Consider the following 23,010-nt stretch of genomic DNA (forward strand, 5'->3'; position numbering starts at 1 on the left):
TTTTGTTGAGTGGCTGCTAGAATCTTGAGAACCAATGAGAGTAGATTTTCTTAGTAAAACCGTTAGCATAATTTCTGAAAAAGAACATTCTTTACGAACAGGTAGAGAAGGAGCAATCTTACAGCAGACGCTGTGCATTTCTCTGCTTTATGAAGCGGTTTACACTCCTCAAGTTCACAGCCAATCACGAGAAACGATTGCAAGAGATGGCTCATTCCTCTCTCTTGCGCGCAATTGGCTGATTACATCCACGTGACTCACTCTGTGGCCGCTGGCACGCAAAAGGCGTTTATCATGTTGATTTTATCGAATGTGGAGCGGTTTGGACTTAAGTCATCCTTCCTTCGGGACTAGTACCTGGGTAATTTTCGTCAGAGGGCTCGGGAGCATACCGTTAAGTTTTGTTTCGCTTTGAATTTTTTGTTTCAGTCATCTGGGAGGCGTAAAACGGCGGGATCATGCCGGTTCGTAAAGAAGGTAGGTCGTCTCCGCGAGTTTGAATTCACGGGGAGTTCTGCAATAAGCAGTGATCACTAAAATAATGTTACTGCCATGAAGTGATTTTTCGCATTAAATTCAAATGTTATTATTTCAGATGCTAGTAAAGCTCTCGAGCTTTTGGAGCGTTACTATGAGAAGTTAAACAAGCCGCAAGATCGAGCGCTTCGCATGGCCATCGAGAGAGTAATTCGGATATTTCAAAGTCATCTGTTTCTAGCTCTACTTGGTAAGATCCGTTTGATATTTGCATTTCTCGAGTGTTATATTTAGTGAAGGGTACTAGTTAGCGATGGTACCTGAATAATTATTATTGAGCGGTTTTATTTTCTGTTCGATTTCGTTGTCTTGACAATCTAGAATGAGATATAACCCGCTGGAGCAAGCCGTCGAAGAGGATTTCAATAGGTCCGCGTTTCTAATATTTCTGTAGGCCCCTCGCTGTTGTGTTTTCAAACTGTATGTTTCTTGTATAATTAAAATTCAGATATACAAGAGTTTTACGAAACCACATTGTTAGATGACACCAAAACACCCGAACAAAAAGCTGAAGAAACGCATGAAGCCTTACGAAGTTGGCAGAGTCATCATGCCCCTGTGGAATCGCCTCCAAGCTATCAGGATTTCGAAGAGGTAAATTTGTAGCTAGACTTTGCTTCCTGTACTTTGAAACGGTTTTTCTAGAGGAGCGCAACGAAATCTGATAATGTAGCGAAAGTTCGAAATAACTAACAATAACATCTTGAAGTTTGTGTCTTATTCGAGGAGAGACAATCACAAAGGAAATTGACATATTTAAACATTGGAACATTTCCTGATGTAAGGTGCAATTTTACAAAATGACAGATTGCGTGTGTTAAATCTGAAATATTGGTCATGTGTAGGTGAATCTTCATCGTCGTCCTTAAAAGAATTCTATAATTATTCTTTTGTGTATAAAACATTACTATCTGCGATCAGTTTACGTTAAAACAACGTTTTACTGATGTCTTTGACAAGACTCATATCATTTAAAATTTATTGTTACCAGCAGTGATAATTAAGTTTTTTATTGGTGTAGATTAAACTGTGATTTATCATAATGCAAAATAAACCATTTTTAAATGGTATGTTGCTTTTGGCTAGACATTTAAACTGTGAGGTTTTTCCCTCAACCTATTTTTGACCAAATATTAGTGATGATTTATTTTTAAGCAAAATTCTGCTTTGTTCTGCAGTTTGTTTTGAGGGTAACTTAAATTTGCGCTAAGTTCATGAGCCTTAGTGAACATGCTTCAAAAAGTTCTACTTGTAATCATAAATTTATTGACCTTCTATTTTTGTAGATGTTATAGTGTTAAAAGGATTTAGATTTCAAATTGATATGCAGGAAATAATCTTCAAGTTGCAATATTGGTGGAAATTTTTTCCTTATACTTTTGTACCTCAAGATTTTCTTACAGGTTTATCTCAGCATTATTAACATTACTAAAAATGACATTAGTCCTTTCAAACAATAATTCCATTTGGCAGCACAAGAAATAAAAAATTACAGGAATTGTTGCTTGATTTTAATGCTGTCTCTCGTGACTTCGCTTGCTTTTGAATTGATATCTAGTTTCATTTTGTTATTAAGATTGTATACCTGATAAAAAAGCTATCATTTTACAATTTGTTCTTATTATATCTTCTAGGGAGGTGTAAATGGAGAAACAGTCCTGACTCCAGTGGTTACACAAAGTATTGTCCAGAGTGACCAGCAAGACAGCTTTGTGGAGGTTTGCCATCGTTTTTTTGAAAAATGAGCCTAAGATTTTATCTGTAATTCTATTTGTGGCTGCTATACGTTTATTTGAAAATCAACAAAGATAATTTTTGTGTTTAACCAAGATAACTACTTTTAGCTGATAATTATATATATTATTATCACCTGCTTTTTGGGTAATATATCAACATAGTAAAGAGAAATCACTTTTTAGTCACCAGTAACAGTTTAGGGTTAACCATTTGACTCCCAGAAATTATTAGTGGATAAAGGATAACTATCTATTTGGAGATGTTGCCTTGATGTAACAGCAAAGTTGCCAAAGTAGTCAAGAAAGAAATTTCAGATCTTGGAAGCTATTGAAGGGTAAAGCATCTCTGAAATTGCTTTTAACCTTAAAACTGCTACCAGAATTAACTATAATGTCTTAATATTGCTGATTTGAGAAGATTTTGAAACTTTGATAGAGGATTATTTTGATGATTTTGTCAGATTGTGTTTAATCCAAATTTCAATTTGTATGGTAAGGTTTTTAGTGATCTAATTTGATGTATGTCTGTTGCTGTGGAGATTAGAGGACTCACTTTAAAGTGAATTAAATCTACAAGTTTCTAAAATTGTGTTCACAGTATTTCAGTTTGCTCTTGATTTATATATCATCACTAATCTATTTGGTCAAAGTGCTGTACCTTCATTTTTTGTTTTCATGGTTGAGTACAAGACTCTGCTTTAATCTTTTTAGACAATGCATGAAATAATTTTAGTGTGTCTGTTTTTTATCTTATTAATGACATATAATTTCATTAAACCAATTCCACACATTGCTGGTTTGTCTAAGTGCAAACCTACTTAACATTTTGAGCACATCTTAGTTTAAACAATCTTAGATCACATAACTCCAATTTGGATTAATCTAAACTTTATTTTTGATTTGAGAGAGCAAATTTTTTTACACATAGATTTAGATAAATTCTTTCTCCTCTATTACCAAAAAGGTTGTTCGATATTCCCACTTTCCTTGAAAGTTAGTCAACCACCTATCAGTGAGATAAAATGACGACTGGTTTTTTGGAATTTCTTTCAAATTTCCAGTTTCAAATTAGTTTAGATATTTTTATGTGTAGTGCAGTTCCAAAATGATTTATGTTTTCTCATGTTGGAGCTGCCTTGTACTCTGAGCCCAAAGTAAAGATTCCCTTTATTGTTTGTCTGTTATCTCATGTATTATTATTATTATTATTATTATTATTATTATTGTTATTATTATGCGAAATTTGCTTTTCATCTTTTAGTTGAAGTTTTCTGTAGTTTGTGAAATTCTTCATTCTCACTACATACATGTGATATGTATGGAGAAGTTAGTCACAAATCATCCTTGCAATACTTTTTCTAGTGGATCAGGAAAGGGTGTTTCCTGTGAAACCACAATTTTTCCTATGGTGATAATTAATTGCATTGTGTCATAAATGGATTGTCATCTAATGTGGTAGAAGAAAAGAAGGTCCTAATCTTGAACTATGCCAATAGTTGTACCACATTTTTTTTAAAAAATTTAAGGAAAGAATAACTTTTTGTCTGGGTTTTATCAGCTTGTGCACTGAAGCTTGGCATTTGTATTCAGTATTAAAAAGATTGTGGTTTTGTTTGCATGATGTTTTGACTTAAGCAGCTTATTAGTATGCATAGTTATTACTACTTACTGAAGCTTGAAGTTTCATGTTACAACAGATGCCATCAACTTCTTGTGTGAATTCGTGATAAATTCACCCAAAGAATTGGAAAATGTTGGCACTGAAAATTCCTTGTCCATTAAGTTTTACAAGCACATAGCTTTCAACTTCACAATGAGAAAATTGCTAAGATCCTGTACACCTTTCAGTGGGGTACAGACACTCATTGAAGTGTATCTTGTTTAATAAGTTTGTTTTTGAATGTTATTTGTATATCTATTCAACCTAACTTGGGTTGTGTTTTTTTATCCTCTAACATTAGAAATCAACTGCAGAGTCTTCACATGTTGATAGTGGATTGGTAAGTAGAGAAATAGAACTGTAGAACTAAACTTGTTAAGTGCCCTCGATTGATAGGAGTCAGCATATTGTTATGCTTATCAATTGTCCAAAAATTACACACTGCTCTGTGTTTGTCATATTTTTCTCATACCAGTGGGTTGTCTTACATAATTCTTCTGGCCAACAGATGGTGCTTTAGTAGTTCAGTTTCATTTGAAAGTGACAAGGGAGCTTGCACAGCTGACAATTGATGGTTGTCATATATGCTAATAAATAGAACAGAATGTCACCTCAAGTAGTTAAAAGCATGATACAATCTGTTGTCTGCACATCCAGTCTTTAGTGGTTAATATGAGATTATTACACTAAAGCTGTCAGGAGAGGTCAACAAATTTTTTTGGGCTGCAAATGTTAGCCTAGGGGCAGTGTTTGTTCCAGGATAGTTTTTGCTTCCATTTCCCTGCCTTATTTGTAATAGAAATTGCAAAGTTCATCTTGATTTATCAGACCTTTGGACCTTGAAATGATGATGTGTCAGATATTGATACCCTTTCTGGAGAATTTTTTTTTGCATGTTAAGTTTGTTTTAGTTCACCAAGGGTGGGAAAATAGACATTTCAGTTTAAAAGCTGTTATTTTGTCAATACCTTTTTTACAACAATTAAGTTTATTTTTTCCGAATGTAAATTATGTTATGGACGAGTGGAGTTGTTTCTGGAAGTTCAACAACTTTTTCTTTGCTGGTTTAAATGTCCTCAAAGATGTATAATTTCTAGTCAGTAAAGTTTGTTTATTCTTTGAAATTTGAAAAACCTCTGATTTCACTATTGGTTGTTGTATACATGTACATCCATGTTTGTTCAATTCAAACAAGTTCTCTTCAGTTGGAGTTGTCCTTGTAGTCAAAGCCAGTTTAATTTCTTAATCATCAATTTTAAAGCTGTTCAGTCTTTCACTTAATACAGGGGGCTCTCAACATGATAACCACTTGATAACTATTGCAATGTAGCTACATACACAACAGAGTGCTAATTGTTTTGATAAGTTACTAATGACCACCTGTTGTGGTAAACACATTGGTTTCTTTGGTGAAAATTAAATGACAAGTTGAGTTAACTTGAGCTGTATTTTCCCATCACTTTCAAGCAACAAATTTAACAATATTGGTTTTTTATCCCACATTGTTTTCTGAAATAAAGGGGAAAAATTGGTCTGATTCTCCTATACTTTTGGATTTTGAATCTCAGCTCACATAAAAGACACAAAGAAATTGCAAGGTGACAATTTTGTGGAAGCACAGAGGTCAAATGTGGAAGTTAATGTGAGGGAATCTATGGTGAAAGTTCTTGTCATTGAAACTAATTGAAAACAGAGCTTATGAATGCCCAGATGCTGCAGCTGTAAACAAACTGTATGCATCAGTTGTGAATGTGACAAAGTTTCTAAACAGTTTTCTCTTTTTTCTTTTACAGGAAAATGGCCATGTTGACTCTGGGGATTATCAATGCATTGACATCACTTTAGAAAGGGTGGGATTATTGTACTGATTTTTTAAAGTTAAATTTGTGCTCTCTCTTTCCTAGGAATTTTGTATTTATTTTTGAGACAAGTCCTGCCAGTGAGGCAAGGAACTCTAGCAACATGAATAATGTGTTTGTAATCAGCACTTTATAGTGCAATTTAGTGATAAAAGATGAAGGTGCAAAATATTCTGATATGTTCTGGCAGACTACCCAAAAGGAAGCTGCATGCATTTGTAAAGCTCTTTGTCAAACACTATTTTTTTTCTGTGTTTAAAAAATGAAATAAATGTCTCTTTCAATCTCCTTGTCCATTCACAACTGACCTAAAGAGTTGTTGATTATCTCTTCAGTGATTCAGCTGGTTGTGATTGTGTTTTGTTTTCAGGGGACAACAGGTCTTGGTTTTAGTATTGGTGGAGGAAAAGATAACCCACATATAGATAATGATTTTGGCATTTACATCACAAGAATCATCAAAGGAGGTGCTGCTGCTCAGGATGGGAGACTGAAGTAAGTTTTCTGCAAACTAAACTAGTATTATTATTTGCCAAATAGAGGTCAATATATTTTTTAATGCCATTTTACTTTAATTCAGGACAAGGTGCTCTATATGGCACCTTGGATTTAAAGCCTGACATCTGGGGATTTTACCAGAAGTATCTTTTTTATTTGAATTATTATTGCTTATTGATTAAATTGTTCATTTTATTTGCAGTGTTGGAGATTGTATAGTGAAAGTAAACAATACATCAACAGTTAATGTGTCTCACCAGGAAGCTGTGGAAGCCTTGAAAGCAGCTGGTGGGACTGTGACATTGGTAACTGCCTGCTTTTATTTGTCAACCATTTCATCAATAATGATTCAGTATCAAACAAGTGCTGTTATGTTTGCTCACAATTTTAAATATTGAGGAAGTATTTTGAAAGCAGTCAAGGTGTTTAAAGTTGTATTTATTCTGCATTTTGATTGTTGTCACATCCTTTCTTACAGAATTTGATTAATAAATACAGATGGTATAAGGACATATTAATGAGTTTAAATCAAATTACCCATTGTTTTTGGTAATGTAATAAAGTTTAATGTGCAGAAGTACAGATATAAAGCTCAGTGGGAAAGGTGCACAAGACAGTCTCAGAGAAACTTTAATTGATATTTGTTCTATGCAAGAAATCAAAATGACATTGTATGAAAACAGCTGCAATTATGAGTAACTATGTGATTATTTGAACTGACAGACATTAAAGAGAGAGCAATCTGCCAAACCAGGCTCTGAAAATCAGCAGACTGAAGAAATAGTATTGACAAAAGGAACCAAGGGTAAGAGAGGTGATTTTGTTTGTCACTACACTTTTCAAGTGATTAAGATGCCATATTATTTTGTTCATGCAGGTCTTGGTTTTAGTATCGCAGGGGGCAAAGGGAATCAACATGTACCAAATGATGATGGAATTTACATCACCAAGATAATTGATGGAGGGGCAGCACAGCAAGATGGAAGACTACAAGTAGGAGACAAGATAGTTAGGGTGAGTTACATGTTGGTAATTAACCCTTTACAGCCTAACATCAGTATGCATATTCTCCACACTGCTCTTTATACATTTCCTAAGGTGCTGACAGGGAGAATTTGTTTGCCAATCAAAACGTTCCTTCCCTGGTGACCATTTCCTTTATTCTCATAACCTTAATGTGTGATTCAGGAGTGATATTGTGAGGAGAAATTAGATGCTGGTCACTCATAGGGTTTAAAGGGTTAAGTATTTTATTGATATATCTTAGGTGTGGCATACTTATTCTATTTAAATTTTCCCCCCACCACTGGATAAAATTTAAATTAGGAAAAAAGACAGGATGCAATTAGCAGAATGTAGTGTATATAATGGAAATAAGGGAAAAAATAAGTATGGTTCAAACTAAGTACTTTACATCATTCTTTTAATAAATATCACAACCTAGCTAACTTCCTCTCTCAGCTGCTGGTACATGAAGATATTTGACATGTGGTGTCTTTGCCCCACTGTAGGTAAATGATACATCCTTGGAGGATGTAGCACATGAAGATGCTGTGGCCACTCTTAAGAAGACACAAAATAAAGTTGTTATAGTTGTGTCAAGAGTGGGCATGATGCATACTACTGATTCAGGAACCCCTCCCCCAGTTTATCACGAAGCTGTAAATTTAAGTAAGTACCAGGCTTCATAGCTTTTAATTAGCAGACATAACATGTTGTTTTGGTTGGTTTCATATGAATATATCAAAAGTAAGCTGTTCTCTGCAGAGATTCTGGAATGGACAGACAGTACTCGTACTTATAATGGTGACATGTTGTTATTATTAGTGACATGAAAGTTTTTATTTTGGCCCACAAATAAAAAGCACCTGATATTGATCATACAAATCAAGTAAAACATGACTGAAAACCTGGTATTTGGGTTTCCTCCATAATTCTTGCCTCAGCCGGAAGGAAGCGTACCAGTCAGGTATTTACCACTGTGATTAAGGAGTTGAACTAAGGACTACCCAGAGAGGTTTGTGAACTTGGGACCTCAGGATTGAGAGTCCAAGGCACTCTCCACATGATCATGCCACTACCCCTTTTTTAAATGGAACACATAGTGTGCTGTGTGCTCTATGTGGTTTCTGTATGTACCAACATGGGCTGTGTTTTGGGTGATTTTGTCTTGGTCTCCTATCAACAGGAATGGCATCATGGAGCAAAGTGTGAATCATAGAGGATCTATGATCGACACTTTCTCTGGGGCATTAAATCTGGTACAAACAAAAATTTAATGCAATTTTGGAGAAAACAAAGACCATAGCATGTGGCATTCTGAGCTTGGTCTTTGCTAAAGCTTATTTGAAAATTTGTTTCTGTTTGAAACTTTTGAAAGAAACATGTAATTTTGTGACAAGGTCAAACCCAGTTAATGGGAGTTGTACAACTGAGGCAAGTTTAATTAAAGTATATCTATTTCCATGGCAGGTCAACCACCTCCACCATCCCCCCCACCAGAAGAAAAAGTTACAGATAGCATACTGCCAATAGCGGTGCCTGTTCAAGAAAGTGCTCCACCAAATGAACATACTAACAGTTTGAAAAAAACACAAGCTCCCTCAGTGCCAGAGGATGATGGATTTACAAGGTTAGAATGGAAGCAGTTTTGTAGTTTTGTAGTTAGGACCCTTTTTCTGTTTGATTGTTTGGTTTGGAGGTTTGAAAAGTTTATAATTTTGGAGAGTGATAAGATTGCAGTTGTATTATGTTTACGAAAGAGGTGTCGTTTGTTGCTCTTCTTGTAAGGAAGCGTTTTTAAAAAACATCGTTCTGACAATTTTTCATAGAAATAAATCGCGCTTTTTATTTTTTAATGCACTTTCACAGTTTTTGTGCAGATTTTCTAAACCATCAACATACACAGAAATACTGTTTTTAGTTAAAATACAAACAGAACTGATCCCCCCTTTACACAACTGTAACTGCATGGTGAGAAAGTTAGGTTTCAATATGTGATTAATTTGAATTGGTATCTTGACAGAGAGCCAAGGAATGTCGTGTTGAACAAGGGACCCACGGGTCTGGGGTTTAACATCGTGGGCGGTGAAGATGGTGAAGGAATTTTTATCTCTTTCATTCTTGCTGGTGGTGTGGCTGATCTCAGTGGAGAACTGAGAAGAGGCGATCAAATCCTCTCGGTAAGATTGTTATTAACTATGTAACTCTTAGTTTCGTCGAAATTCTTCTATAAAGGAGGAGTATGTAGCATCAAGGCGAATCAGGGCGCGCGTGTGGCTAATCACAGCTTAGATGACGTTCTCTTATACAATCAGGTGTAACGCTTGAATCGATATTTTCCTCACGCTTTGAGAAACTGTGATTTGACCGTGTCTAATTTCTTTAAACTAGTGAACTCCCTTTCCAATCAGAAGCAGATTACATCAATCATTTCCCAACCTTTCTTGGAAATGTCCTGTCTTTGTTGGTTCGACCACAAATATTGCAACAGTTATTCTTCTGTTCTTTAATCCAAATATTTGTGCAGTAACCGCATTGTTTGGTTGTTATTAATTCGTTTGAAATCAGCGTGGGTGGGAATTTTCGGTGTTGTCCCGTAACCCGTGGGTAGCGCAGTCGATTCTCGTCAATGTATTCAATGAGATATAACAAGAAACAAATATCGATCCGCTGAACAAATGGTATTGAGAAGGAAACAGCAATACACGTCAATGACTTAACCAATATTTAACAATTTGCCTGTCTTGCCATCTTCCAGGTAAAAAGGAAATACCTATGAAATGTTTAGATGAAATTTGTCATTTATTTGATCTCTTAGATTGATCTAAGCGCAATGTGATCTTGGTGTTGGTTTCTTTCGTGAATTGAAAGGATGTTAGAAGGTTTCTTCTTGATCAGCATTAGCTATTCATTTTCCATCAGTATTAAGTAACAAGTACTAATATTTTCACAAGTCGCAATTAAAATGTAAATTTTGACGCGCTTAAATCATTCTCTACATAATTGCCGTCGTTGGAAGAGTCGCTATCGTTGTACAGACCCATGTGATGAATTATAAATAACGAAATCAGATATGCCAACAAATTAAACCGAATTTGTGCGAGAAGACGCCATGATATTCGAGTCAGTTTTGTTAAAATTTTCATTATAACAGCATCGTTCTTAACATTGTGTTTCAGAGACAGGGCGTTCTATTTGAGTTCATGTAACCGTTTTTTTAAGATTAGAACGCGTTTTAAGCTTTTCTTGACGTATTTTCCTTTTTATTTTTTGAGTTAGTTCGATTCATTTTACTTCAGGTAAATGATACCCATTTGGAGGACGCCACACACGAAAAAGCAGCCGCTGCATTGAAGGGCGCTGGGAACACTGTGGTGATAATGGCTCAGTATAAACCCGAAGGTAAGCGCTATATTGCTTCTTGATTTTATTACGAAAAACTCTTCTAAATTTCATCTGTGGTTTTCCCTCGATTTCTTAAAAGTTTCTCCGAAAGTCTAAAAAACTTTCGACAATTGGCTAGGTTTTGAATTGAACACTCAATATTAGTTTGGACAAAATTTCTTTGAAATAATATTATTTATAGAATCGGTTTTTCGAATTTATATTAACTAGTATACTGCCGATGAACTTCGAGTTTTCACGTCTCACGGAAATATGAATATGCGTCTTGGACCATGATATTGTTAGTTTTTTTTTCTGTCCAGTTTTCATCCTTCGAGTTGTCATTTTCACACTTAAGAGAGTCGTAAAATTTACAATCGCAGCTGATGGTCACAAAAACCTTGTAACTAATTTGACAGATTTATTAGGTCTCGTTAACCGCTTGGTGTATTTTTGGTTGGCATGAAACAGTGTGTATACATTTGATTTGTTCTTATTCGACTTCCTGCATAAAATGTTTACAAATATCGCCATGTGTGTCTGTAATTTTATCAAGGCGCCTGTTCCGCTCATGGTAATTTTTTGCAAGAGTGTTTTATTTTAAGAGTTGTTATAAAGTGATGTTTATACAATGGTTTTCGGCGAAATTGAAGCTTTTTGTAGATTTTTATAGTATTTTGTAGGGTTCAGCACTGCGAATTTTTTGGGGTTCAACATTGTGATAAATCAAAACTTTCGTAAGGATCGGACATTGATTAAAAGTGACATGCTTGAAAATAATGTATGTGTGATGTTTCAACAGATTATGTTGAGTTTCCGTTGTTCTTCCCATTCCAATATCTATGTTTTCTATGCCCCTTTCATATGTTCATATGGTGTAATTTCCCTTTCGACAGAGAGGAAAATACCATAATTGTGACAATCATGTTCTAAAAATGCTACTCAAATTGTCATTTGACTTATTCGTTGAAGTATCTTTCATCTAAGGACAGAATATTCAGAAAGTCATCAGCATACCAATGAAAGCAATTTGTAAAGATGTCGCCGTGTTCAACTCGAATATGTGATTCATCTTGTGCTGTGAATGAATACTGCTAAGTTTTCCAAAAGTGGATGTATGCCAAGGCGTGGATTATTTACTTGACTAATATTTTTATATTTTTATTGATGATCAGTGTGTGTTTTGTTCTGATTCAGTTTGAGTTTTGTGGCCTTGTGAGAATTAATAAACAAAAGCTTAGTACACCCAGAAGGGAACGCGCTTGTGATAGTTCATTAAATATGAACGGACATAATGGATTAGATATGCGCTGCGGCTAACGATTTCTGCTGCTGTTGTCTGCATTCGTTGGCCATCGCGGAAAATTTAATGAACTCAACAGCGAAATTGCTATTAGTCGATCGAGTTTGACAATTCGGCGCTTCGCGTAGCCCGCACGCCCGTGCCAATATAATATCATATGGTTACACCAAAGTTGAAATCTTGATTCGTCGATTGTGAAACGAATATTGCGTTACATTTGATTATTTGTTAGTTAGTTTATCTTCGTGGATCTGATTTTAGAGTTCTAGTGGGTATTTCGGTCGGTTGTTAATTGATGAACAAGGCTGCGCTAAGAGTTTATGTACGTAACAGGCAAGTATCTCCAACAATTTGCATATTGGAGTGGGAAAATTACTCGTTAGCGCCGAGTTATTTTGTCTGTTTTAGCCGCGTGAACGCGTGGTTTTCTTGTAAGTTTGCAGCGAAATAACGGTGTGGTTTTGTGTCTGTTGTCTCTTTACAGAATACAATCAGTTTGAAGCGAAAATTCACGATATTCGTGAGAAAATGATGAACAGTGGAAGTCCGGGAACTTTGAGGACGTCCGTGAAGCGCCAGCTATATGTTAGGTAAGAAATAAACGTGAATATTTATCTTGTGTTTTAAAAATAGCTCGCTTGACTCAAAATACGACCCTGACTCGTGTCTTAAATCTAAGGAGATTAGTTATAACGCTCTTTTCACCCTTTTCTGTGATGGGTATCATGTTCGCTAGGATCCCGTGTTCACTTATAAACGAGGGGTTTTGTATGTCTCAAATACCAAATCGCTATCTTTATTTTGAACACTGTTTCTTTCTCAGTCAATTCAATCTGTGATGCTTGTTTGAAGTCACTGGCATTCTTGAAATGTTCGTCATTTTCTGTCGACATCGATCTGACTTAGTTTTGCTGTTGTTATTTTCTCACTTGCTTCAACGCGCCAAGTAGTTTATAAAGTTTACAATGGCTGTTCTCTTGTATTTATTGTCGTGGAAGTGAATCTTTTAGCGGATGTTTCATGTGCAAAGCAATACAACGGTGAAACGGAGAGATAGTCTGGAATATTCACAAAAGTTGTCTTGCGTGACTATCTCAAAACAACCCTCCTGTTGCGTTATTTGCAAAACACACTCAGGGCGACAACCCTTCAATATACCTCCTGTTGTGTACAAAATCAGAAATCGTATTCATAGTTTCAGACTAGTTTTCCTCTTTTCACCATGAGCGCGAATACTGATTGACGCTTTTTTTCCAGCTTTGCTGCTTTGATAAATAACACTTTTATGGGCAGGTTTCGATACACTGAGCTGATTAAATTGAACTAATATATTACTCTTATCCTGTAATCTGCTCTGAATATTTGTTTTGTTTTGTGTGATTCCAGCTGGAGCTGGTTTTGAGTTCAGAGCGAGGGCTAAAAATTTTGCCGCCCGGTATCTTTCTCCGCATGCTTGTCTTTCGATGTCTTTAGAATGAGAAAGAGCTTTTAATTAATAGTAGAAGAAAAACAAGATATAAACTGGGTTTTACACAAATGCCTCGCACTCGCTTTGTATCCAGGCTTTTAGTTCCAATTATGAATGCAGTTGATTAAAGAATTTTCCTAATAAAAGTAAATTTAGTGACTAAAGTAGTCTAAATGGTCGAAGGTATGAGAGCAAATCAGGCTTAAACAGATTTAATTGACAATTATTCTAGATGATGGTGAAGGAGATAAGTAAATCAATAGTGCTTGTAGTTAATTAATCTCAAGCTCCCATTTGTAGTTCTTGGTAATCCACGGGGATTTCTCCTTCCTTTTCCTTATTAATGTATTTCAGCTCAATTTATGTTCGCGTTCTCTTTTTATTTTATGGAAGTTTTCTGAGTCGCTTATTAGACTCAAAATATCTAGTTGCTTCCGCTTTCACGGCGCCCCTCCTCTGTTGCCGACGTCACGTTCCTGAGTTCCTCATTTCATGTCAGTGGGTGCGGTTGTTGTTGTGGGTGGGTGTGGTCGTTGGTGTGGGTGTGATCTTTGGGAGAGGAGCGGAATGCCTATCATGGCTTTCATTTACTCCCGAGGTCTTTCCTGATGTCGAGACATTTCATCTGTCATCCTAAATTTCGTTTTCATTCCTAAAGCAGATTTCACTGTCCACCCTGAATTGCTGAAAAGTTGTTTTCTGAAACCTAGCGAGGTCTAAGTTTATAATCCTGTCTGATTATAGGAGTCTGATTTTTGACCCACTCAATACATTTTACGTTTTTTAGGGCTCTGTTTGACTACGACAAAACAAAGGACAGTGGTCTCCCCAGTCAGGGCCTGAGCTTCAAGTACGGCGACATTCTTCATGTGACCAATGCTAGTGATGACGAGTGGTGGCAGGCCAGACGGCTGAATGCTCTGGGGGAGGAGGAAGGGAGAGGTGTCATCCCCAGTAAGAGGAGGTAAGATTAGGACAAGGCTACTTCATTGATCAAGATACTTCTTCTCATTACCTAAGGCAAATTGTAAAGTTAACTCCTTTTTGTTTTTCAGAGTCGAGAGAAGAGAAAAATCAAGAATGAAAACAGTGAAATTCTCAAGAAATAGCGAGGAAAATAAAACAAAGGTAAAACCCATTTTAATTTTTTTCAGTGGTGTATTTATTTACTCGGATATTCATTAGTCTATCGATTTATTTGTTTTTGATGGAAAGAAGTATTTTTATTTAGGGGTGAATTAATGTAGTTCAGCTCCCATATTCACCATTATCCGCTAATTTCATGACAAGAGGAAAGGAAATTGAGTTTGAAACTGATCTTGATCACTTTCTTTCATACTTATTTCATTCAGCAGCTATCTGATAGTTTCATTTCGTGTAACACGAGTAAAGTAAACAGAAAAGATTCGTCTTGAATTAGAGAAAAAAATTTCTTTTGTTTTTATCCTTTGTAGACTTCGTTTAATGAAGGAACAGGAGGCCGAAAGCGAAGTTTCAAATTTTCGAAGAAGCTACCGTTTTTTAAGAAAGAATCCGAAAACGAGACGACAAGTGACGTAGAACCAAGCTATACATCAAATGCTAGCGATAGTGAAAGCAGTTACAGCGCACGCGCAGAGGACAACATCCTATCGTACGAAGCTGTGGTCCAACACGAATTACAACACACTCGGCCCGTGATAGTCTTGGGACCGCTTAAGGACAGAATCAATGATGACCTCATCTCAGAATTCCCGGATAAATTTGGCAGCTGTGTACCCCGTATGTAGTCATACCAAAAACACTTGAACAGTGTTGTTTCTGATTGTTTTGTTTTGAAAGCTTTAGTGTAAGGGACCATGATCTCTTCCTGTCTGGTGATTCAGTTTTCGTTCATTAGTAGGAGTGCATTGTTTTGACAAACAAACTGCTTGCCTTCCTGCACACGGCTCACTTCTACCCCGCCTTTACCTCGTCGTCGTGGCACTGTTGTTCTCCACAACCGGACGACTCTCCTTCGCTTCCCGTGAAAAAGTACAACCCCTGCCTCGCATCGCCCCGCCCCGCCCCTCCCGTCCGCTCCTCCGCACACTCCCATTTACTCATAGAGCGTCTAACATAAGATTTAACAAACAGCAGGATAAAAAAAAATTCAATGTTGTTATTTGACTGTTTTCTTTTGATTACAGATACGACGCGTGAGAGGCGTGACTACGAGGTTAATGGGCGGGATTATCATTTTGTAGAGTCACGTGAGGAGATGGAGCGATCAATTCAGAACCACATGTTCATCGAAGCCGGTCAATACAACGATAATTTGTATGGGACCAGTGTGCAGTCAGTCAAAGAAGTCGCCGAAAAGGTACACTCGCAAATGCAAGGGTGTGGTTAGGAGTAGCTAAGAGACCCCTCACTCCCCCCTTCCCATTTGCCAGAAAAAGTTATAAACCAGCTCAGTATCCCCATCTTCAAATACTAAGACGTCAATGTAGACCCACTTGACTGGGAAATTCTGTCCTTTCTCCCTGTCGTCACTACTGTGGTTAAGTCCCTTTTTGTAAAATGAAAGAAGCGTAAATGTGGAGGTACTAATTTGGCTCTCCGTAGCTATTAGTCTCCAGAGAAATGTGCCAAAAAAAGTCCTGTTGATATGGACACTCATTGGACATTAATTTGTCTCTCTTCAATTGAAGAATCCCAGGGTTTGCCAAACGATGAAATATTTGTCTCTTAATGATTTTCCTACTCAATGTGGAATCCACTTTAATAACAGACAGAAGTATCAGAATGTTAATAAAAGTGTTTCATTATCTCCGCTGAAAAACAACACCAAAAAAAATACAACAAAGAAGGCTTAAAGCCCCAAAGGAATCACAACGCGTTTTGTTGTCAGTAGAGCTTGACAAGTAGTTTTACGTCACTGAAAATGTGGTTGTTTTGATGAGAACTTTCAAATATTACAAATCCGAATTACTACGATGAAATGCTTTATTTCGCAGAATAAACATTGTATTCTGGACGTAAGTGGTTATGCCATAAAGCGTCTCCAAGTTGCAACACTTTATCCGATCGCCATCTTTTTGAAACCAAAATCTGTGGACTCCATCCGGGAACTCAACAAACGACTAACGGAGGAGCAAGCGCAGAAGACTTATGACAGAGCCCTTAAACTAGAACAAGAGTTTGGAGAGTATTTTACTGGTAAGTTAATAAAACCTGACATGGAACTATCACAAATTTCATTTATCAGTAATAAAACATTTAATATCTTCATATCTCTTACCTCTGTCGTTATTTGCCAGTTTTGATGAAGCACCAATTTTGTCAATTCAAACCGATTTTGGCTTTCCCTTTGTTTTGGTTTGTTTTAATTATCGTGATTCTTCTATATTTTCAAGGAGTGTTCAATTTCTATCACCAGACAGTGATCACACCCCTTTTTCCTAGCTCAGAAGGAGAGAATCCAGAATTTCCCGGTCACATGAAAACTGTGGGAGAGTAAATTTACTTCGTTCATCTTTTTTCCCCTTTTTTTTTTCCCTAGCGGTTGCCCAAGGTGATACATATGATGAAATCTACACCAAATGTAAGGAAGTTATACGTCAGCAGTCAGGGCCTGTTATATGGATCCCTTCTAAAGAAAAACTCTAAGTAGAACCGTAGTCCACACACAAGTGAGTCAGCGGATCAACCTCCAGACATGCGCATCCGTTGTCCTGTGTTTCCATGGTTATGTAATGACGATTGCAATGTGGCGTTACGATGGTGCTTCGTTGCTTTTACGGGAAGAGATTAATTTGGCTGCGCCTGGGTTGAAGTGACTTTGACAGCATATATATTTTCAGTTGACTAAAATTCATTGCCCAGCCACGTTTTTGATTGTCATTGCCTTTGCTTGTGGAGTCGGCGACGTTATTTCGGCGGTTTTTTCGGTTAGTTAGACATCTGAATTTTAGAAGTAGCACTCTGCCAAAGTTATTGCACAATATCGTCTTTATTCATATATTTGTCACTGACGAACACCCTTATGTTTCTTTCGTGACTTCCTCCGTGCGCAGCTCTTATTTGTAATGTCACGCACGCCTATACTTCGTGAAATAGCGTAACAATTGTTTTCCAAGCGCAGAGATCAAACAACGGCTCTTGATTTATCCAAAGACGAAAACTTTATTATACTGGTTTAGAATGCTTCTCAAATATAAAAGTGACTTTCTGACCAGTCGCTTAATTGAACTTTAACCACCTGTCGGATTTGTATATCCTGGTGTAACTTAGATTGCTAACTGCCATTTGGGCTTTATAATTCAATATGTCGTAACTTTTGTTACCTTTACGCTTCGTCTTTCAATTCGAGTTAACCTGAATGTTACCCTCTTACCTTCTAGTGATGGTTAGAGCGGTTTTTAATGTAACTGTCAATCTTATCAAGGCAAACAATTTATGAAACAGTGAGAATTCGGATCAAAATCGTTTGATGACGGAGCCAAAAATGTACAGTAAAAAATTCGAATTAAGGATTCCTTTAAAAGTTTCATTAAAAATCGCTCTAACTTGTGCAGTAATAATCCTTTGTGTTATTCATAAATTTAACAGAAGTATTGTAAGATAAATAAATAATTTTAATCTGAGTTGGATGGTTTGTCAAGGCCGAAGAATTGAACTGTTAGTCAGCTTACTGGGCCGTAAGACCTTGAACTGAGAATCATTTGGGTTATTAAAAGAAATAGTGTCATACTTGATCATTTAGAAGAGACCTTAAATTAAAATTTAGCCCAGAACAATATTACGTAGATTCTCAAATAAACTTGTACCCAGGACTAGTTTGCTCAGTTCAGGGGGGATTATGGGCTCACTTCCTGGTCGTAGGCTTGTAATCGAGCGGACCAGTTAGGCTTGGTAAGGCTCTGTCTTCAGTTGAGGTTTTCCCGGGAGTTCATGATCCTCTCCAGGTCTGTACAGGCGCGGTTCCCAATTAAATATTTCTAACGTCCTGGGAACAGACCTAGTTTGTCAAAATCATCGCGTTCAGGCGATTACACGCCTTTAATCGTTTCATTTCACGTGACGCTATGTTTCCTAATTTTGGTACGTTGTACAATTCATGGTCAAGCATTACCAAGTCACAGTAAACGCCCTTCTTTCAGATGTGGTTCTTTTATTGCCGCGTGATACCCAAAGAAGGAGTCCTCTTCTCAGGCTTAAGGAAGAGGGCGTGGACATGAATTCAGTGCAAAATAAGTGTTCGTGCCCGCGTAAATTCTTTGTTCCTGATCTAAACATGACGTCAAAACTTTGAGATTGGAGAAGTTGGGGAAAGTGATCTTGGATGATAAGGAACTGTCCGCAATTAGCATCGAAATGGCCGATTATGCCTTCTTGTTAAAAGTCATCCGCTTGTGAATATGAGTAGTCAAACATGAAGAGAGTTATCGTTATTTGAAAGTACACAGTCAAGGGATAGACTTAAATTGTACCTCTGCCAGTGAACATGCACCTTTTAATTGCTTCGAAATTAAAGTCACTCGTCGGAAGACTCAAAACTATGCGTGTTTCAGGACGTTGGAAACTGTTACATTTCTCTTTTGTAACAAGCGCGACTCAAGGATTAGGCTTCCGGTCGAGGCTGCCTTGGACACGATGAGAGTCGTACAATATACAGTCAAATGTTTATTGAAGCGACTTTCACCATGTCCACAGACAGCAGCTTATTCCACAATCGTTTACTATGTGTCATCCTTCTGACAGTCGCAAAAAACCCCATGTTTTACACTTAATGTAAACACATAAGAATGATATTTGAACAGCCGTGAGGTAACGCATATTCACGCTTACGCATTCGCACGCCAATTCCACACTTTCGTTATCACAAAAACAGTTCTTTTCCTCGTGGAGAAGAAGTGCCACCTACGAAAACTTCGAAAAAAATCATGACAAATGGTTCCAGAGGTATTCGTAGAAGAAATAGATTGATTACAGGGTGGATATTTCAATTACTTGCCAAGTCTTCTCAGATGTAAATATTAACTTATTTAAGGTTCGTGAAAAAAAGAACTCGATACGAATTTGCATCCTCAATTTGTCAGGGCTCCATGAGCTGTTCCGAGCTACGGAAAGTTAAATGTTTTCATTAGAAACATAGAAAGAAGTAATACTTAATTCGGAATTCCCTTTGACAACTATGCTAATGACAGATGTGAATATACAGATATAAACAGGAACACGAAATTCTAGAGACAACTTCCTGCGGAAGACAACAACCTCAGGCTGATTGGTAAACTGTAAATTAAAATGTTTTACAAATTTAGATATTTTATTGTCTTCCTGTTTGAGTTCATTAATTACAGCTTTTACCCTCTTTTTGAATAATTAGGATTATTATAGCTACATCTTTTGAGATGTTTTAAAAGTTGTCAGAGTTCATCAATACACATGTGGGCCCTTTAAAGCCTAATAATTAGCTTCACTACTGACATTTTGTTAATGATCCATAAGATAAAACGTAAAAATTTCCGTGGGTTTCACTGTCTCTTACCTCTATCAGTAATGGTGGGCAGTTTCTCTTTGATCGGCAAAGTGAGCGCAGGATCTGAGCGTAGATATTGAAATTGGCGGCCTCAATTCTGTTCATCGCAGGCTAAAATGTAGGACTCAGCTTGTAGCTATGAGCACTCACCGAATTCATGACTGAGGTGTTGGCTCTCAAGTGACTGAGAGCCATCCACCAGCCGTCTTATGGAGATGAGGCTGAGAATACGTTAATTATTCAAGAGTTTTAGGATAAATACACGACAGGAATAAAAGAAAGTTCTGCTTGATAAAACAACGGACACCAGTTAAGATCTCCTCAATACCTGTGCCTTACGTTCAGTGCGTTTCAAATCTTCTTAGAAATGATAAGACGTTAGGTGACAAAAGTAAAGCACATTGTTCGCAAGGCATGTGGCCCACATCCGTAGGAGTTTATTCCAGTTTTCGTTGTGCGAAGCGACCGCTAGAGGGGAAATTGCGGTATCCCCTCTCTCTCCCCCTCCCCCCTCCCTAACATCCTGGATGGGATATCAATTTCACACGCCTCCCTCCCCTACTGAGTTAGTTTGCCGTATCAGTTCACCGCCGTGAGTCCCATTCAGACTTAGGCCTGGGTAGGGTGGGGTGAAGAGAGACTAGTATCAGAGTAATCTGTTTTTATAGTTCATCTTGACACTGCTGGAATGAAATAAACGCCTCCATAAGTCAATTATCCCCTCGTGAAACTCCTTCTATCTGTAAAATTTCGTTAGAAATGAGTAATGTTGATGACTCCTTCTCAGAATATCATTTAGCCTTTCTCCTCGCTGCATTCAGTTCGAAAGAGGAAAAGTCCTTCTCTCTCCAAATTTTTTGTTCTCATTTTCATATACTGAACTCTTCAATACACTCAGATATGGAGTTAGTTCAAAAACAACGAATTTGCCATCTAATTTGCGATGCTTTGAGACAAACCCTTAGGAGTTCAAGAATCACAAATTTCGTCTTCACACGCATCAGGAACGTTTCTGTTGCATGATTTTGGTTTATAAATTGACAGATCACATGACTGAACTTATTGATTTTCTTCGATTTTTCACCTAAAGCCTCGTATTGTTAAATATATTTAAAAATTTTAGATGTAGATACATTGAATGGGAAAGTTTCTTTGACTCGAAAAAGCAGGGAGACGCTATGAATAAGAAACAAGATTTTATCATTACCCGCTGTATAGATTGAAAATGAAATAAATATTCTTCGACTTCACTTATACACGCGAACGTTAAATTGGACTCTGTCTACGTTTGCCCGATACAAGATGAAGAGATTTTATTTTCCTTTTGTCAGCATGGATTCCGGTTTAGTGTGTAGACTGTTTGAAGAAGAAGAAAGAGTACAACCTTTTCTGTTATTCAAGGTCATCAAGTGTTTGTGTAAAAATGGTTATTTTAACTTAATCCACGCAAATGAAGACGTGTTGCACATTTTCCGCCGACGCAGCAGAATTCAATAATTGGAAAATAAAACTACTCATAGAGTTTCTCGTAAATTAACATAACGACAAGTGCAATTCATTTATCAAAGCGATCGCTGAATTCATTCTGTTGAGACAATGGATATTTGAGGAATTATTGATGTAACACGTATACATAAGCTATGTTTTTCTTGAAGGCTTTTTTCGTCTGAGTTATTTGCTCAAATACTAAACTGACAAAAGCACAGATTTAACTTGATCACAGGCAGTATGTGCAGAATGTGTCTCTATATAACCGGTCAGAGAAAAGCGGTGAAAACTACTAGCATAAAAAAGAATGCTGAGTAGTTTCTTGGCTTGAAAATTCCGGGTTTGATGGTTTGATGTGTGATTCGTATGCAAAAATTCTACTAGGATTATTAATTATGAGACTCAGTGAAGAAGCAAACCAATTCAATTACCATTCTTGTCTGTCTGTGTAGGTGTTAGAATTTACAAAGCATCGAGAGAATCAATAAAGCTATTTTGGTAGAGGAAATATGAGAAGAATAGCCTCTTTTAAACGAATGCAAGAAAGAAAATTTTAAATTGAAATATTTTTGTCCATGTAGTATTTTTTTAACTGGTTTCATACAGCGTCATATTTTCTTTTTATATTTACTTGCTCAAGAAAATTGTGGAGTTAACATTTCCAACGAAAAGCCATGAAAGAGTGCATTGGCCGCACGCAAAGCTTAAAAATCCGAATCATTGAGTTAAATTTTGAAACAGTGGGGTGTTTCTAGAAATATCGAATATTAAAGCATTCTCCTGTGCAATTTATTAAAAAAAAACCGATCAAAGTTCATCGTATTAAGAAGAGTAAGGGTCGTTTTTGTAACACGTCAGCATGGCTAGCATAAACTCAAGTAAGATTTTACTGAAGGTAAGACGTGACGAGAAATATACTCTGGGATTTCTGTGCGAGGTTGAAAGTTTTATCGAAATTGAAAAATGTCGAATCCTTAAGGAGAGACCAAAAAAAATTGGCACGAAGTGTTGAAGGAAACAGGAAGTGGCTACAGACATAAATAACAAAATCTTTCTCGATCGCACACTCTAAGGTTTGTACTTAAAAAATATAATTGCAGTCGTTACCTTTTATACTTACCAAGCTGTTAGATTAATCGAAGCCTTGCAAAGAATAATCCACTTGCAATCGCCTGCTTTAGAGAATCGGCTGTTTTTATGGTAGAGATGTGATCAAACTGCTGACAGAGCCGGCAACACGCGGTGGCTCCTTTTCGAAGACAATCACGTTAAAACTGAAAATATCTAGTCTCTGGGATGCCATGGTCAATTCGAAACTTTAAATCGTTTCAAGAACGATTTGACACATTTTTCAAAGACCTTGGTTCTATTTAAAGTGAAAGAGAAATTGTTCCTTGACTGCGCGGAAATCATTTGCCAAAATACGATTTTTTTTCTGTCCCGATTTTGACGTTGTGCGCCATATATTGGCGAATTTCTAACGAGCGCGCGCAGTCATAACCTGTCGATTGCGTGGGTGAGAGACCATTCCGGGGGCAGTGCCTGCCAGTCAAGTGGCCCATCCCACGCGCGT

At 37.0% G+C, this 23,010-nt stretch overlaps 1 protein-coding gene across 2 annotated transcripts; it reads left to right on the top strand.

Annotated features, from left to right (window-relative positions):
• The first annotated feature begins 288 nt into the window (after positions 1 to 288).
• On the top strand, positions 289 to 18,165 carry LOC131791074 (disks large homolog 1-like). Of its 2 annotated transcripts, XM_059108419.2 has the most exons (21): positions 289 to 477; positions 596 to 727; positions 986 to 1,131; positions 2,172 to 2,255; positions 4,235 to 4,273; positions 5,727 to 5,783; positions 6,163 to 6,287; positions 6,493 to 6,595; positions 7,014 to 7,095; positions 7,168 to 7,304; positions 7,802 to 7,961; positions 8,763 to 8,922; positions 9,316 to 9,472; positions 10,592 to 10,694; positions 12,464 to 12,569; positions 14,235 to 14,411; positions 14,503 to 14,575; positions 14,902 to 15,208; positions 15,616 to 15,788; positions 16,426 to 16,627; positions 16,971 to 18,165. In XM_059108419.2, the coding sequence occupies exons 1-21, from the start codon at positions 459 to 461 to the stop codon at positions 17,075 to 17,077; spliced, it is 2,649 nt and encodes an 882-aa protein (XP_058964402.1). In that variant the 5' UTR covers positions 289 to 458; the 3' UTR covers positions 17,078 to 18,165. The 2 variants fall into 2 exon arrangements, with proteins under 2 accessions (XP_058964402.1, XP_058964470.1); XM_059108487.2 differs by lacking the exons at positions 289 to 477; positions 596 to 727; positions 986 to 1,131; positions 2,172 to 2,255 and adding an exon at positions 3,947 to 4,125.
• Positions 18,166 to 23,010: the final 4,845 nt, after the last annotated feature.

The sequence above is a fragment of the Pocillopora verrucosa genome, chromosome 6 (genome assembly GCF_036669915.1).
Source record: "Pocillopora verrucosa isolate sample1 chromosome 6, ASM3666991v2, whole genome shotgun sequence".
Lineage (NCBI taxonomy): Eukaryota > Metazoa > Cnidaria > Anthozoa > Scleractinia > Pocilloporidae > Pocillopora > Pocillopora verrucosa.

Excerpts from the sequence above, each read along its gene's own strand:
- LOC131791074 (XM_059108419.2), top strand. Across the intron at positions 12,570-14,234 it reads AAGCGCCAGCTATATGTTAG|GGCTCTGTTTGACTACGACA; the intron begins GTAAGAAATAAA and ends TACGTTTTTTAG. Across the intron at positions 14,576-14,901 it reads GCGAGGAAAATAAAACAAAG|ACTTCGTTTAATGAAGGAAC; the intron begins GTAAAACCCATT and ends TATCCTTTGTAG.